Source organism: Muntiacus reevesi, chromosome 7 (assembly GCF_963930625.1).
Source record: "Muntiacus reevesi chromosome 7, mMunRee1.1, whole genome shotgun sequence".
Lineage (NCBI taxonomy): Eukaryota > Metazoa > Chordata > Mammalia > Artiodactyla > Cervidae > Muntiacus > Muntiacus reevesi.
This window is the reverse complement of record NC_089255.1, coordinates 88493870-88511272: the sequence shown is the minus strand read 5'-3', so window position 1 is coordinate 88511272 and position 17403 is coordinate 88493870. Positions and strand designations below refer to the sequence as shown.

At 36.8% G+C, this 17403-nt stretch overlaps 1 protein-coding gene across 5 annotated transcripts in view; it reads left to right on the top strand.

Annotated features, from left to right (window-relative positions):
* Window positions 1-17403, top strand: part of CEP128 (centrosomal protein 128) — a 452993-nt gene that overhangs the window by 199012 nt on the left and 236578 nt on the right. For all 5 annotated transcript variants that reach the window (XM_065941397.1, XM_065941396.1, XM_065941392.1 and 2 more), the window contains one exon: window positions 13814-14006. In XM_065941397.1, coding sequence (XP_065797469.1) covers window positions 13814-14006 — 193 coding nt within the window. The remainder of the gene's footprint in view (window positions 1-13813; window positions 14007-17403) is intronic.

Genomic DNA, 17403 nt, shown 5'->3' with positions numbered 1-17403 from the left:
ATTACATGCCATGTCAGATTCACAATGAACATTCTTACCATTGTGTGTATCAGTATCAGTTAGTTGCTCAGTCATGTCCAACTCTTTGTGACCCTATAGATTGTAGCCCACCAGACTTCTCTGTCCATGGAACTCTCTAGGCAAGAATACTGGAGTAGGTTGCTGTTTCCTTCTCCAGGGAATCTTCCCAACCCAGGGATCAAACCCAGGTCTCCTGCATTGCAGTAAGATTCTTTACCATCTGAGCTGTAGGGGAAGCCCATGATTATGTGTATTAACATTTAAATATAGCCAGTCTTGTTCATTTAGCCAAGATTTATTGATCATGTATTTTTTGTGTACAGACATTGGGGATATGTGTTAGAAAGCCATGGAAGTTAATAGGGAAAATGGAATTATAAACAAATTTTAGATATCCTTGAAATCCTTAAGGTGAGTTGTATTGTTATAGAGGTAGGTAAACATTGACCTGAGAATACAGAAGAAGGAAGAACTAAGGTGTTTGTGTTTGGAGGATGGAAGGGTGTGATGCTGCCAGCATGTCAGAGAAGGCTTCTGCAAAAATATGTTTAAACTCAGTCGTAAAAAACTTATGTAGAAGTTCTACAGTTGGCTAAGAAAGTATAACAGTGGCAAGAAGATGAATATTTGAGTCAACAGGAATAAGGCCCTGAGATTCATGAGTAAGGTACAGGTGGGAGGTGGTACAAGACAGAGTTAACTTTAGAAAACCAGATAGTCATTAGAGAAGCTTCTTTTTTAAAAAAATTCTTAATAAGAAATTAACAGTATTATGATTGAACATTAAAATTTACTTGACCTTATAAAATTTTCTCTCATACTTTCAATACAGTGATCCTGTATGTACCTCACCATTTTTATAGAAGCCAATCCTGACTTGTATTTATGCTGCTGGCGTAGAAATTTTAGAATATACCTGTTTTGCTGTCTCAGAATTTTTTAGCTAGAAGTTTTCTGTGCATTAATAAAGCTTTTCCCTCTCTTTTTTTTCTTTTTCTTTTCCCAACTCCACAATTCTGACAACAAGAGCAATGTACTTGGAATTTCCTTTCAAGTTAAAATCTTTATCATTTCTGAACAGAAAGTTTTCACTGCTGTTGTTCAGTTAAATTATGAGAGCCAGAGATGACTCTTAATCATAGCTCTTTAATTTGGGAGCGAGTGAGCTGTTTTCCCTTATCATTTAATAGGGTTGAACTTCTGATCAGACAAGTTTTAATGCTGCATGAGGCAACTGTAGCTCTACAGTGTAAAAAGGTCGTGATAAGCAATACTACGCTGACCAACTGACTAAGGAGAAATTGAGTCTATTTACTAGAAAGATGGCTCAGGTTATTGATGGGCTACAGTACTGTAATTCCCATGAACTATGACTGGACAGCTCTATAAGTATTGAAGATAATATCTGAAGTCAAAGGACAAAAGCTATATGGAAAGTAGAATTGCTATTCAGCTAGTCGATGTTGACGTCTTGCAGTATTAGAAGGACCTCTGATGGCATTTTGTAATTGTTTTCATAAATCTGCCAAATGCATTTCTTCTTTTAGTGTTAATTCTAGAAGAACCAAGACTGGGTGGAAATTGTGTTCCTGTTGCTTTGTTGGCAGTGGTAACATAACATAAACATGAAACCCAACTAAGATTTGGACCTGGCTCATAGATAAAATAACCAATGAATCTAAGAATAATGCGTGACAGAGAGGAAGAGGGTTGAGATGGCTGTTAAGTAAAGCAGGGCATTCCCATAGACAAGGAATTTGTTTTTGTCAAAAAACCCTGGCAAAGCATTTAGAGGCTAAATTTTATTCAGTTTAACTGAGAATTTACTAAGTAGCTACTGTGCCTCAGTACTCCCATTACGTGCTGTGAAGATAAGAATGAATTAGGAAATGATCCCCATACTTCCCTGTTGTTCCAGTTGGTCCAAGACTTCACCCTCTCAATGCAGGGGGTCTGGGCTCCACCCCCTGTCAGGGGACTAGATCCCACGTGTCGCAACTAAGACCCAGTGCAACCAAATAAATAAATGTTAAAAAAAAAAAAAAAGAATTTATCTTTCCTCTTCAGAAACATGTTGTCTCTAGAAAAACTGACACCTCTGTAGATGGTTTCAATATTAGATGTAAGAGCTGTAACAGGTGAGCACAAGCTGCCTTGGAGGCAGATGCTACGGACAGATCTTGCAGCCGGCCAGGTAAACAGGAAAGAATATGCATACTGAGTAAACAATTGTAGGAATGGCCTGGAAGAGAAACAGCATGATAAATACCAAAGAAACATCAGGTGATCTGGCAGTACTACATACACTGTGAAAACGTGAGACAGAGGATGTCAAGGATGATGCTCTAGAAGGAGGCAGAGTTTAGATCCGTCAAGAAGAGCATCGTATGCCATTTTAAAAGCTTGGATCTGCTCTGCATTTAGTGGGGGGCCATGAAGGAGTTTTGAACAGGAGAGCCATATGTTCATATTTTAGAAGCATCACTCTGATAGTGAGTGATGTGAAAGGTGGATTACAGGTGGGAAGACCAAATGCAAGAAGTTAAGAGGTCTTCAGTGAGACCCAGGTCTCTGGTTTAGGTAGGGTGAAACTTCTAATTTAGGATACTGTAGCAATTCTTGGAAGGGACAGACTCAAGAAATATTTTGATGGCTATATGCAAGTAATATTTAATGTTATGTAAGAGGCTGATGGAAAAGGAGATGTCTAGGGATTTCCATTCCAACTAGAAGACCCCAGTCAATGGTTGGTATTGGAATAGATAGGCATGCACAGTCCTAGGTAGCAAGCTAGCAGAAACATTGGAAGAGTTTCCACTATAGGGATTAACATCCAGAAAGTTTCATCTGGACAGGAAGGCCTAAAGAGAAGCAGGGACAAAGGCATAGATCAGAGTTTAGGTTCAAATCGTGGAGTGAAACGAGAAGTAGCAGAGACACTTTCAGTGAGAAAATAGGGACAGGTCATCAGCTGTAGAGCCAGCAGGCACTCACTTTCAGAATGGAACCATACTACTTGCAGGCATCCCTTGATCTCAGATCTTAAGTTATCAGTTTACGGTAGTAAATAAAAAAGTTGGTATCAGCTGCTGCTCATCACAAGACAAGAGCCTCGGTGCTCTTGTTTATAGAGCACATTTAATTCTGGTAGACTGGTGTTAATTGTTCTCTGAAGATGCACAAAGTGAATTGATACGCTTCTTTGCCTATGGAGAGCTTTTCCTTCTTGGCATTTATCCCACTGTGTTGAAATTCCTATTTACTCTTCTCTTCTTTCTCTAATCTGTAAGCTTTCTGTGGGAACACCTGTGTCATTTCTATTCCTTGTTGCATCTTTAGTACTTACCATAAATAAGTAACTCAGTCATGTCTGAATCTTTGTGATCCCATGGATTCACATACTCCACGCTCCTCTGTCCATGAAATTCTCCAGGCAAGAATACTGGAGTGGGTTGCCATTTCCTTCTCTGGGGCTCCTGAAGGGAAAATTAGAATTGCATGCCTCAAGTACAAGGGAGCCCCTTGGGCATGTTCATTATCAAGAGTGTTCCTTTCCTTGGTAAAGCACTTCTGACTGCCAGATTGTTTCATTGTGAGCCATTCAGGGGCCATTGCTCTTCTGTTACTGTATCGAATATGCACCCCAGAGATCTTTCCTTTGGGATAGATGAAATATTCCTAGATGCAGAGAAGGGGCTTGGCTAAATGCTCAATAAGTATCTTTTTTTTTTAAGAAAGTATTTAGACTTGCTGCATTTTCGTACTCCGTTTACTTCCTCAGGTTAACTATCACCAATGAATAAGTAACAAGCAGGTTAGGTTTCAGAAATATATCAGATCACAAACTGGTATTATTTGGTCAATAGTATTTAAATTTTAAGATTATATAGTGAAGTGAGTGAAGTCGCTCAGTCGTGTCCGTCTCTTTGCGACCCCACAGACTGTAGCCTACCAGGATCCTCAGTCCATGGGATTTTCCAGGCAAGAATACTGGAGTGGGTTGCCATTTCCTTCTCCAGATTAAGATTATATATCAATATATTAAAAAATATCTTTCCAAGTTATTTAGGGATTTTTCTGTTTGGTTTCATCCCAAAGGGGCTTCCCAGTTGGTTCAGTGGTGAAGAATCTGCCTGCCAATGCAGGAGATGCGTATTCTATCCCTGTGCCAGACCCCCTAGAGGAGGAAATGGTGACCCACTCTAGAATTCTTGCCTGGAGAATTCCATGGACGGAGGAGCCTGGTGAGCTATAGTCGATGGGGTTGCAGAGAGTCAGACATGACTGAGCACACATGCACATTATCTCAAAGTCATACTTTCTGTATTATAACAACCTCCAGGAGCTGGTGATGGACAGGGAAGCCTGGCGTGCTGCAGTCCATGGGGTCGCAAAGAGTCGGACACGACTGAGCGACTGAACTGATGTTCTGTACAGTGACGAGTACTTGTTTTTCCCTACTGTTTTAGAAATATTGTAACTGAAGCAGTTTCAGAGATTGTGAAGTTTGACTTTTTGTTTTGTAGATGAGAAAGAGATCCTGGGAGTTTTGAATTTTACCTAAGGATATTAAACTAGTTTCTGAGAAGGGTTTGGGAACCTGGAGCTCTGAACTCTGGGCCACTGTTTTTTTATTCTGATTGTGTGACTTACACTTGAGTATAAACTTTATATTATGAATATTGCCTTTTTAGTGATGTGGATTTAAAAAAAAACTTATTTTGTGAGAAGTATTGTTGTTTTTCTTCAGTCACTCAGTCATGTCCAACTCTCTGCAACCCCATGGACTGCAGCACACCAGGCTCCCCTGTCCTTCACTATCTCCTGGAGTTTGCTCCAGTTCACGCCCATTGAGTCAGTGAATGCTATCCAATCATCTTATCCTCTGTCGCCCCCTTCTCCTCTTGCCTTAACTCTTTTCTAGCATCGGGGTCTTTTCCAGTGAGTCAGTTGTTAACATCAGATGGCCAAAGTATTGAAGCTTCAGCTTCAGTCCTTCCAGTGAATATTCAGGACTGATGTCCTTTAGGATGGACTGGTTGGATCTCCTTGCAGTCCAAGGAACTCTTAAGAGTCTTCTCCAACGCCCCAGGTCAAAAGCATCAATTCTTCGGCGCTCAGCTTTCTTTATAGTCCAACTCTCACACCCATACATGACTACTGGAAAAACCACAGCTTTGACTAGACGGACCTTGCTCAGCAAAGTGACGTCTGCTTTTTAATGTTTTGTCTAAGTTTGTCATTGGACTCATTGCATTTAATTCTTGTTGAAGGTTGCAAATGATCATCTAGTATTTTATCCTTCCAGTGGCGACAGCAAAATGTGATACAGATACTCAGGTATCTTCTTGTGGTGGAAATATCCTTAGGTCATACACAGGGAACTCACTCAGTTTAATTGGCAGAATAATTTTGTATTTTCTAAAATGTACTATGAATATGGGTATATTTCTTCTAGATGATATTCAAACCAAATAAAAAGTGGTAAGTTTTAGTGAAAGAATTATATTTTGAGGTTGATTTCAATTTGATTTTTGCAGTTCTGGGTTAATTCTTATTTTGGTAACCTAGCACATTCTAAAAAATTGCTATCCTTTTTATCTCTGGTTCTTGTATAAATATTTTCTCTCAAAGTTGTTTTCAGGATTTTAATGAAGGAAGCATGGTAGTGAAAAGCAGCAAAGTTATGGTTCCTGATATAACTATCAACTATAAGCTTTTTATTTGAATTTTCTATTTTTAGCTTTGAGTCATTCCTTAGTGACTTCTGGTATAGAATTCCACTAAATCTCACTAGAGGATTCATACAAATTTAAAATATCATTGTGATTGTTTTACTGGATACTTAAAAATATTTCTATCTACTTGCAAGCTGTCAACTAAGAAGGTTAAAAAAAAATCTGATTTAAAATTATTTGCCTTAGTTTTGTTTACTTAGCAATATTTGTTGGTGTAGTTAAATAAATGAGCCTATTATGTAATCTGTAGGATACTCTTGTGAGTGGTTAATAGAATGGTGTTTGCACTGTGATTTATATAGCCTTGTCATCTAATTATTGTTTGAAATTGGTGAAGTTATTCCTATACTCTGTTTCAAGCTATTTCTCCAAGATACTTAATGAAAGATAATAGGTGTTTCTCTAACAAACTCTGATTCTCTTAATTGATTATTGGTTGGTTAAATTTCCATAAATCAATTTGTTTTCTAGGATTAATATTAATATTGATTAATAGTTGAATAATACTTATTCAACTCATAAGAAACATCTAACTATGACCTGTTTTTAATTTTGTGTGGCAATGGAATAAAGACTCAACAGGAATTAACTGAAGCCATAGGTCTTATTGCACTAGTTGGCTAGGGCTGCCATAAGAAAACTGGGTGAGTTAAACAACAGATATTTATTTTCTCACAGTTCTGTGGCCTAGAATTCCAAGGTCAGTCAGTGCTAGAACTGGTTTCTGGTGAGACTTATTGCCTCATAGACATCATCTTTCATGTTGGGGCTGGTGCGATGGTTGGAAGAGCTGAAGGTTAGGAGTCAGAGTGTGTCTCTTCTTCTTCAAAGGACACTACCCTTAAGACCTCATTTAACCCTAATGACTTCCCTAAAGTCCCTGTGTCTTTGGTTAGGGTTTAACATGATTTTGAGGTGGGTATAATTCAGTCCATAACACAGATCAAACCTGATTATTGCTTTGTTTCAGAAAATTTTTTGTTATTCTGTTTTTATCAGAACCAGTAGGAGTATTGTTATGATAAAACAGAATTTTTTTTGTTGTTGTTATTCTCTCTTAACAAAAGGCCAACGATTGGAATGGAATAAGGAATAGGTAGGAAACCATTGAGAAAAAGGAAATTGAAGGTATTTTTAAAATTTGCCATTAAATCATTGAGAAAGAACAAATTAAACTAGATGATGGAAGCTAGTGATCCCCAGGGATTCATTTTGTTTGGACCACTTGAGTGTTAAAAAATTGAATTGGTAGTGAATATTTTTTAAGAAATCAAATAAGTGCATTATTACCACATGGAATTTGTTTTCCTTCTGAGGCATAAGAAGATCTAATAATGCTAGGATTTCATTCTCTTGTGGTAGAAAACAGAATTAAGAAAGAACCATGGATATGACACCACATCAGAAGTAGTGTCCTTCTTGCCCTTGTTTTTTGTAACATAGTAGCCTGAATGGAACTTTTCAAAAAAATAAGAGAACATATTTTCTATATACTTTACACTTGTCTTTGGTAGGTATAAAGGCATAATCACCACAAACAAATTGGTGTTCATGTTTCTAGTCCTATTTTGCTTTGATGGGCTGAGCTGCAAACATTTTTGACAAATGAATATTTTTTAAATTACTCAATATGCCTGTCCCTTCCTTTTGAATTTTTGACATTGAGGATATCCACCTTGTAATATTTTCTTTCTTTGGGATTCAGTTGCCCCAGACTCATATTTTCCTCCTAAATTTCCGTTTATATCTCAGTTTTACTTTGGAATTTCACTTGTGCTTATCTCTTCTAAACCCTCTTCTCTCTGTAGATATTCTTTAGGGGCCATTTATCTGTTCCTCTGCCTTTAACTTCCTTTACACTATTGATTTAGTTTGTGTCTCTTGACCATATCTCTTGAGCTTTAGATCTATATATCCAATTATCATCTATACTTCTGTGTGTTTTGATCCTAACCTCAGTCTATTTCAGCCTAATTTAACTTCTTAACCCCTAAATCGTTGCTTTTTCTAGGTTTCCTGTTTTAGTTTATTAAGCTAAAAATTGACCGTCAATGCCGATTCCTCCTTCTTCCTTAACCCTCCTTACATTTAAGTCTCAAATACGTACGGTTTGGTCCAATCCTTATTACCATTTTTCACTTGTTTGGAATACTATAAAAACCTCTTGACTTCCAGCCTCTGATATGTTCTCCACTGTATCTAGAGAGTATGCTTTCTAAAGATCAGTCAGTTCACTTCCTTGTCTCATATTTGTGGTTAGATGGGGATGATGGTATATCTCTCATCCTCATGCTGACTCTGTTTTCTTCCTAAATGCATTAGTAGAAAGTGACCCTTTAATCTGGCAGAATTTATTATCTTTTCTGGCTTTCTGTGCTGTGGAATTTTATCTTTTTCTATTTGCAATAGTATTTCAAAGTGGATATTGGGGAATGAAGCAGACTTAAATTTCTACAGTCATAATTGGAAGTTCACATCCTCATGTAAGTTGAGGACTTCTTGCATTTCAGTTCAACCCAGTCGTGTCCCACTCTGCTACTCCAGGGACTGCAGCACACCAGGCCTCTCTGTCCATCACCAACTCCCAGAGTTTACTCAAACTCATGTCCACTGAGTCAGTGATGCCGTCCAACCATCTCATCCTCTGTCATCCCCTTCTCCCAGTCTTTCCCAGCATCAATCTTTTCCAGTGAGTCAGTTCTTTGCATCAGGTGGCCAAGGTATTGGAGTTTCAGCTTCAACATCAGTCCTTCCAACAAGTATTCGGGACTGATTTCCTTTAGGATGGACTGGTTGGATCGCCTTGCAGTCAAGTGATTCTCAAGAGTCTTCTCCAACACCAAAGTTCAAAAGCATCAATTCTTTGACACTCAGCTTTCTTTACAGCCCAACTCTCACATCCATACATGGCTACTGGAAAAGCCATAGCCCTGGCTAGATGGACCTTTGTTGGCAAAGTAATGTCTCTGTTTTTAACATACTGTCTAAGGTGGTCATAACTTTTCTTCCAAGGAGCCAGCGTCTTATAATTTCATGGCTGCAGTCACCTTCTGCAGTGATTTTGGAGCCCCCCAAAATAAAGTCTTCACTGTTTCCACTGTATTTACTTAATACACTGTTTCCTGTATTTATCTAGTGACATACAGACAAGGCAAAGGCCTACAAATTGTATAGCAAGTACTAAAGCCAGATCTCATCTCTGCAGGGTGATTTAACTTTAGCTTTTGTTGATCTGTCTCCTCCCTCCTTTTATTTTTTGTTAAGTAATAGCTAAATTGAGATATAATTCATGTACCATACAACTGACCTATTTAGAGTTACCATTTAGTAGTTTTTAGTATATTCACAGAGAGGTACAGCCATCACTACATGAATTTTGGAACATTTTCATTACCCCCCAAAAGACAATCTGGACCATTAGCCATCAGGTTCTTAACATATCTGCCCATCCTACCCTCCTGGTAGCACTAGTCAGCAAGTAATCTGCTTTTATCTCTATAGATTTGTCTGTTCTGGACATTTACTATCAATGGAATCATATAATAAGCAATCTTTTATGACGGATTTCTTTCATTTAGCAGAATGTTATCAAGGTTCTTCTGTGTTGTAGTATGTATCAGTACTTTACTACTTCTTATTAAGTAACTGTCCATTGTATGGATATACGACATTCATTTACCAGTTGATGTTCATTTGGATTATTTTGATTTCTTGGCTATCATGAATAGTGCTTCTATGAACATTTTGAGTAACATGGTTTTTTGCATGAACATATGTTTTTATTCCTTATAAGTGTATACCTAGGAGAGACTTGCTAAGTTACACAGTAAATATGTTTAAACTTTTGAAGAAAGTCCAGATTGTTTTTCAAGGTAACTGCAGCATTGTACGTTGCTCTTGTCAGTATATGAGCATTTTAATTTCTCCATATTCACACAAACAGTTGTTATCATCTGTGTGTTTTTTATTTTTTTTGATCACAGCTATCCTGCTGGGTGTAAAATGGAACTTTAGTGTGGTTTTGATTTGCATTTCCCTGATGGCTAGTTGTTGAGAATCTTTTCATGTGGTTATTGGCCATATATCTTCTTTGGAGAAATGTCTATTTTGATCTTTTGCTGATTTTGTTATCTTTTAATTTATTATTTAAGTTCTTCATGTATCCTAGCTATAAGCCCTTTTTCAGACACACGATCTATAAATATTCTTTCCTGTTTAGTGGGTTGTGTTTTCACTTTTTGACTGTGACCACTGAAGCATAATATTTTAAATTTTGATTAAGTCAAATTTATCAACTTTTTTCTTTGGTTGGTTGTGCTTTTGGTGTAATATCTAAGAAATGATTGTCAAATCAAGATCATGAAGACTTCTGCCTATTTTCTTCTAGGAGTCTTATGTTTTTAGTTCTTACATTTAGATCTATGTTTCATTTTGAGTTAATTTTTTAATACCACAGTATGAGGTATAGGTTCAAGTCTGTTCTTGTACATGTCACTATTCGTAGTCCCACCACCACTTGTTGAAAAGACTCTTCTTTCTTCATCAAATTGTTTTGACACCCTTGTTGAAAGTCAGTTGACCATATATGCATAGATTTTTTTCTGGACTCTTATTTCTATTTCATTGATCTATTGTTTATCCTATGCCAGTATTACACTGTTTTGATTACTGTGTCTTTGTAGTAAGCTTTGAAATGGGTCACTTTGAGTCTTCCAAATTTGGTCTTATTTTCCAACACTTTTTTTTTTTGGCTACTCTGGGTCCCCCAATTATACATATGCTATTTAGAATGAACTTGTCAATTTTCCGAAAAGCCAGTTGGGATATTGATTGAGATTGCATTGAATGTATAGGTCTTTTTGAGGAGTATTTTTGTCTGAACTGTATTAAGTCTTCTGATATTTTGTACATGGGATATTGTCCCATTTATTTAGGTATTAAAAATTTTTTTTCAACTGTTTTGTTTAGTTTTTTTCTTTATTATCTTTTCAGAGTATGTTTTTCAGTTTTTTTGAAAGGTGTATTATTAAGTATTTTATTCATTTGATGTTACTGTACATACAGCTGACTTTTAACTTGATTTTTTTTACTGATCATTCAAGCATATAGAACTACAATTGATTTATGTGTATTGATCTTATATACTACAATATTGCTAAACTATTTTATTAGTTCTAATATGTTTTTAATGAAATCATTAGGATTTTTTTATACAGGGGCATGTTATCAGCAAATAGATCTAAATAGGTTTACTTCTTTTTTTTTCAGTGTGGATATAGTTTATTAAATTTTCTTGCAAAATTGCCAGGCCATGACCTCCTGATACAGTGTTATATAAAAGTGGTGAGAGCAGACATTCTTGTTTCTGATTTTAGGGAGAAAGCATTGTCTTTTACCATTAGGTATGATAATAATTGTGGTTTTTTAAGATAGATGTCTATTATCAGGTTGTGAAAGTTCCCTTCTATTCCTAGCTTGTTGAGTGTCTTCATTGTGAATGGGTATTGAATTTCATCATATAATTTCTCTTCACATTTTAATATTATCATGTGGCTTATGTCTCTAATGCTTACTAATATGGCATATTATATTAATTAATTTTCAAATATTAGTGAAACCTTGCTTTCATGGGATAAATCCCAGTTGATTATGCTATCAAAACCCTTTTATATGTTTCTGGATTCTGGTTTTTAGTATTTTATTGAGGATTTCAAAAATTGCACCTTAATAACCTGGAAAGATAACAGTTGGGATCTCAGTGTTCTTAGCCTGCTTTGTTTGGAGTAGAATGACCACCCTATCCATGAGGAGTTGGTGGAGGAGGGCGTTCCCAATATTTCTGTTGCAGTTACCCTTAGCTTGTATAAATCAGAGCTCTGAAGATGAAAAATCCTAGTGGCCTGCCCTTTCTGTGAAATATAATACCTGCTATTATGGCCTGTGTCTACTTACAACACTTTTGACTGTAGATGTTTGAGTTTTCCGCATCAAGTAGTCTTTCAGTTTTTTTCTTTCATCAACTGGGTGCCCTATAACTTAACTCATCTCTGACACTAACTGTTCAGAGTTAGTCCAGATCTCACAGATTAAGGGCTCAATGCCACTAGACTTTCCCTACCTCTCCCCACTCTTCAGATGCCAGTCACAAGTGTTGAGTACCTGGGTTTCCTACACTTCTATCTGAGCTGGCTTCAAATTGGGATTCCCATAGTTCATTAATTTGTTATAATGGCTCACAGATTTCAGGGAAATATTTGACTTACTATTACTACTTCTTTATAAAGGATACAATTGAACAGCCAGATGAAGGGGTATATAGGGCATGGTCCCAAAATATTCTGAGTACAGGTACTTCTGTCTCTATGGAGACAGAATTTGGGTGCATTACCCTCTTGGCGTGGAAGTGAGTTCACCAGCCTGGAAGCTCATTATGTCTCGCTGTTCAGGTCTTTACAGAACTGAATCTCCAGTCCTTCCTGGCCTGTACCCCATCCCCCTTCTTCTAAGTTGAAGAGTATAAAGGTAAATTTCAGCTAGCTAATCCCCAGCCCCATCCTAAGGCTATCTAGGGGCTCTACCCTAAACTAGCTCATTAACATAAACTCTGGTCTGATCAAAAGTGCTTTGTTATTAATAAACCATAACTTTATGCATGATTTCCATTTTTCTTCACCCAACATATTGGTTACCTTATGATATTACTGTATAATTTTTTATAATTTGACTTATGGTGATTTTTTTTTTTTCTATGTCACCACCCATTCGACCTTTTGTCCAAAGGAATTGTGCCCCTTTTTCATTTCTGGGGATATTTGAAAGCTGATGTATGTGGGGAGTCCCAGTCTAAGGGCCATATCCCAGTTCTGCTTCATCAAGTGGTGCTTCAGTTACTGAGTTGTGTCCAACTCTTATGACCCCATGGACTGTAGCCTGCCAGGCTCCTCTGTCCATGGGATTTTCCAGGCAAGATTACTGGAGTGGGTTGCTATTTCCTTCTCCAGGGGATCTTCCCAAACCAGGGATTGAACCTGCAAAATGATTCTATCACAGCTATTTTTAATAAACCGGGGCATGTCTAAACAGCCTTTTAGACTTCTGGAGACTTAGAATATTCTTGCTTATGGTATGTACTATTCAGGGAGATTGTCCGTTAGCTTAATCGCATTTTCCCTTCTAGTTCACAGCTTCCACTATTTTGCTGCTTATTGAGGTGAAGACTGTTTAGATGATTTAAAGTCAACTAGCAGCTGGACTGGAGAAGGCAATGGCACCCCACTCCAGTACTCTTGCCTGGAAAATCCCATGGACGGAGGAGCCTGGTGGGCTGCCGTCTATGGGGTCACACATAGTTGGACATGACTGAAGTGACTTAGCGGTAGCAGTAGCAGCTGGATGGTACTCTCACTTGGGAAGGTCCTAAGACCCAACTGAAATTTTGTTCTACTGAATGTGAAAGTTCTTTTCTCATCCCTGCTTTAAATATTTAGATATTAGTGTTGGTGAGGTTAGAGTCTTTGGAAAAGAGAGTTGTTTCAATTAAATTTCCTAGTTTTAAATATGGAAAAATGCTGACTTTATCTGACTGATGCTGTATAAAATCTCTCTCTCTACCTGATTAGCAAGACCCTTGGGGATATGTATTTTTAGAAACAAATTTAGGACTTTTCTCTTATTTTTTAATCTCTGAAATAACATTCTGTTTTATAACAAGTTTTTCTAGGTCTATTATGGAGTGCTTTGGATTTTCAAATATTTGTACTAAGCTAATTAGGGGATTAATTGTATTACAACATGAAGTTTAATAGGCTAAACTTTCTGCCTTTCGAAAGATGATAGAGCATACCAAGTATTTTATAAAAATCCAAGAAAATAATTTTCTGCATGAGCTTTTAACTGATATAAACCATTATGCAAATTAAAACATCATGGGTGTTTTTAAATTTTGCTTAAATCATTAGTTATTGTTTAAATTTAGATTATCATGACTTCGTCATGTTTTGGAATGCCACTGTTTTCTAGATTTTTAAAAATTAGAATAACTGTCATATTTTTAGACTAAACTTCAGTGGCTCTGTGAGGAGCTGAGAGAGAGAGAAAGCAGAGAGAGAAGTCTACGGCAGCAGCTGATGTTGTGCAGACAGCAACTCACGAATATGACGGAAAACAAGGAGGCTGAGCTTCAGTGTCTTTTTGAACAGATAGAAAGACAGGAGCAACTTCTGGAAGAAATACACCGAGAGAAGAGAGGTGTGTTGATTGCTCTTTCTCTTTTATTTTTCTTTGTTTATGTTCATGAAATCTTAGGGTTGGGGGAAAAATATTCGGTTTCTCTTGCATTTAGTTTGAACTACAGAATTTCCAAATGCTTCTCCTCTCCTTGTCTCTTGTTTGCTTATCTTCATTTCTGGGTCTGGAGAGAGAACTGTTTCTCCTTGAGAATTTCTCCTTTAGTTCCTGTATCCCCACTGTGTACATTTCTGTATATTGGCCATTTGCAAATGCTAATTAGGTAAGTCATGTTTGTTCTTCCCTAGTAAAGTGCTAAAATCAGTAAAATATGCATTCATTCAATAAACATGTACTTTGTATCTGTTTTCCCAAATTATTGAAGTTGTCAGATTTATTGACTTAAAGTTTTTTGTAATAGCCCCTTTTTAACTCTTTTAGTTTCTATAAGATCTGTGCTGATGTCTCTTATTATATTCCTGGTATTGGTAATTTGTTTTCATTCTTTTGTTCTTATAAGTCTTGCTGGGGGTTTTATTAATTTTATTACTATTTTCAAAGAAACAGCCTTTGATTTTTAATTTTTTCTATTATTTATCTTTTTAGTGTTTTATTGATCTCTAGTGTCATTCTTATTTCCTTTCTTTTACTTCCTTTGTACATCATTTGTTTTTCTCCTGGATTCATAAGCTGGACACTTTATTTTAATCTTTCTGTTTCTTAATATAGTCATTTAAAATTGTAAATTTTCATCTTAGTAATACTTCAAATGCATTTAACAAATTCTGGTATATTTTCCTTTTATTATTACTTAGTTTCATTTAGAAAATATTTCCCTTGTGATTTCTTCTCTGACATGTGGATTTTTTTTTTTTAAAGAAGTGGGCTACTTAGTTTCCAATTATATAGAATTTTATAGATATTATCAGTTTCTAAACTTAGTACCCTTGCAGTTGTAAAACATACTCCATGATTTCCATGCTTTTTCTGAGATTTGTTTTATTGCCCCAAATGTGGTCTCTGTTAGTAAATTTTCCATGTGCACTTGAAAATAAGTTATGTTCTGCATTTATTGTGAAATGTTCTATAAAAGTAACTTATGCTAAATTGTTTCATATTGTTCTGCATTTCTAGTGGTTTCTTTATTCCTACTGATATTGATTATTTCTTTCAATAACTGATAGAGGATTTTTTTCTATCAGTAACTGATAGAGATATCCAGCTACTTTGAGGGTGTGATTTTTTTTTTTCCCTCCAAATATTTTGAAACTCTATTGTTAGATTCCGTCTTGATATTGATTGTGGAAATGCATCTAATGAGTCACAAAGTCGTTCCCACTCTTAAGATCCTATGAATCTAATTAGGAGCCTATCTTGACAGTCTCAATAAAAGCCAAAGAGGGACTAACAGGGCATTAGTAGTGGCAACATGCAATATGCTGTTGAGGAATTAGTGCGAGATTGAACAATGTGGGTGAATGAGAGAAGGCTCACAGGATACTTACTCAAGGTCTTCCTGCTTTTGCCTTTGGGAGAAATAGCAAAGTTGGGAAAGAGGGGCTGATTTATTGGGAGACCAACAAAGATCATGCTTTTGTCTATTCTTTAAAAACTATAAAAAGTAAAAGTCTTGAGAAGACCCAAACTTTTGTGATAGAGGGATGATATGGTAATTTCTTGACTTTCGGGTACAAGATGTATGAGTGCTGTCTATAATTCAGAAATAATGAGGACTTAATATGGATAATGAAGAACAAGCCAAGTCTGTTATAGTTGCATACGTACACAGGTATTATTAGGAAGATATGAGTTTTCTTCTGTTTTAGGGGCTGTTTCAGGGCTGTAGGTTGGAGCTGGGGTGTTCCAAAAGGAGATGAAATCTATTGAGAAGTTATTGTCATGGACCTCTTAGAAGTTTACTAGTTGTTGACTTAGGAATTCTTCATTGTTATGAATGGCAACAAAGAAAAGAGTAGAGAGATATAAACTGCAGCAGAGAAGATTTAGGTATGATATTTTAACTTGTGTAAGTAGTTATTTTTAGTAATTTCTTAATAAACCATCCACTGCTTACCTTCTTCATATTCTGATAGCTCACTGCTCCTGTGTGTGCCAGTTTTTCTGGCATGAAGAATACATGCTTTAAATAAGAATACATGCTTTGAAACTATTAGGTCTACTAAAAGTTAACATTTATAGGCATGTTAGAGGGATTTATTTTGTCAGAGACTTTTGAAAGTGAAAGTCTCTTTGCGACCCCATGGACTTTACAGTCCATGGAATTCTTCAGGCCAGAATACTGGAATAGGTAGCCTTTCCCTTCTCCAGGGGATTTTCCCAACCCAGGGATTGGACCCAGGTCTCCTGCATTGCAGGCGGGTTCTTTACCAACTAAGCCACAAGGGAAGCCCACGAATACTCAAGTGGGTAGCTTATCCCTTCTCCAGCAGATCTTCCCAACCCAGGAATTGAACCGGGGTGTCCTGCTTTGCAGGTGGATTCTTTACCAACTGAGCTATTAGGGAACCCATTAGGGACCTTTAGAAGGAGAGATATCTGTATGGTATGATTTAGCTCCATTCTTGCTTATGAAATGCTAATTATTATGAACAAATATGGCAGACAACTTTATTAACACATTTTTTTCTTAAACTGAAATTGTGAACTCTTAATTAATCGAAGAACTCATCTTTGCTTTCCAGGCACTTTATGATTATGACTGTGACCATTTCCTGTACCTCATTTTTCTTTCTGAAGTACTTAGAAATTCACATGGCCTCTTAAATTCCTTTCCCTTAAAGGTGAAATTCTGTCTTCTTACCCAGTTTCTCTCTTGGGTAGGTCACATGCTTATTTGGCTTTGTTGGAGTCACTGGGATATTCATCCTTTCCCTCCACCGTGATACATGCAGTGCCTAGAAAGGCGATGTTCTTGGTAGCCTGCAGTGTGAATCCAGGCTCTCAGATCTGTCGTTTCCTGTCATGTATCACTTACTGGGACTGTAATGCATGTAATGATGAAATAAGCTATTATGAACGGCCTCTTCATTAGGGAGTTACCTTTTCTGAATAAAGGGAAAGGAACTAATGGAATGTGGAAGAAGGGAAATAGTCCTTCAGCTACTTCAGAAGGTATATTTTTGCAGCAGAGGACTATTGCTCAGGTTGTTTGATTATTTCTGATGAGCACCTGTTTGTTGGAATAGCAATGAAGTGGGCCAAGAAGTGGGCGGTGGGAAAAGGATCCAGGAATGGGAGAAGTTGAATAGGTGAAAGAAAGGTTAATTGGTATAGCAAGAACCCAGAAGATATGATAGTGAATGGGGTCAAAAGTAAAGGTAGAGAAATGAATCTTAGAAAGAACAAGGACAAGAGTTAAGACATTTTTTCTTCCATTACCGTTTTAGCACTATGAATA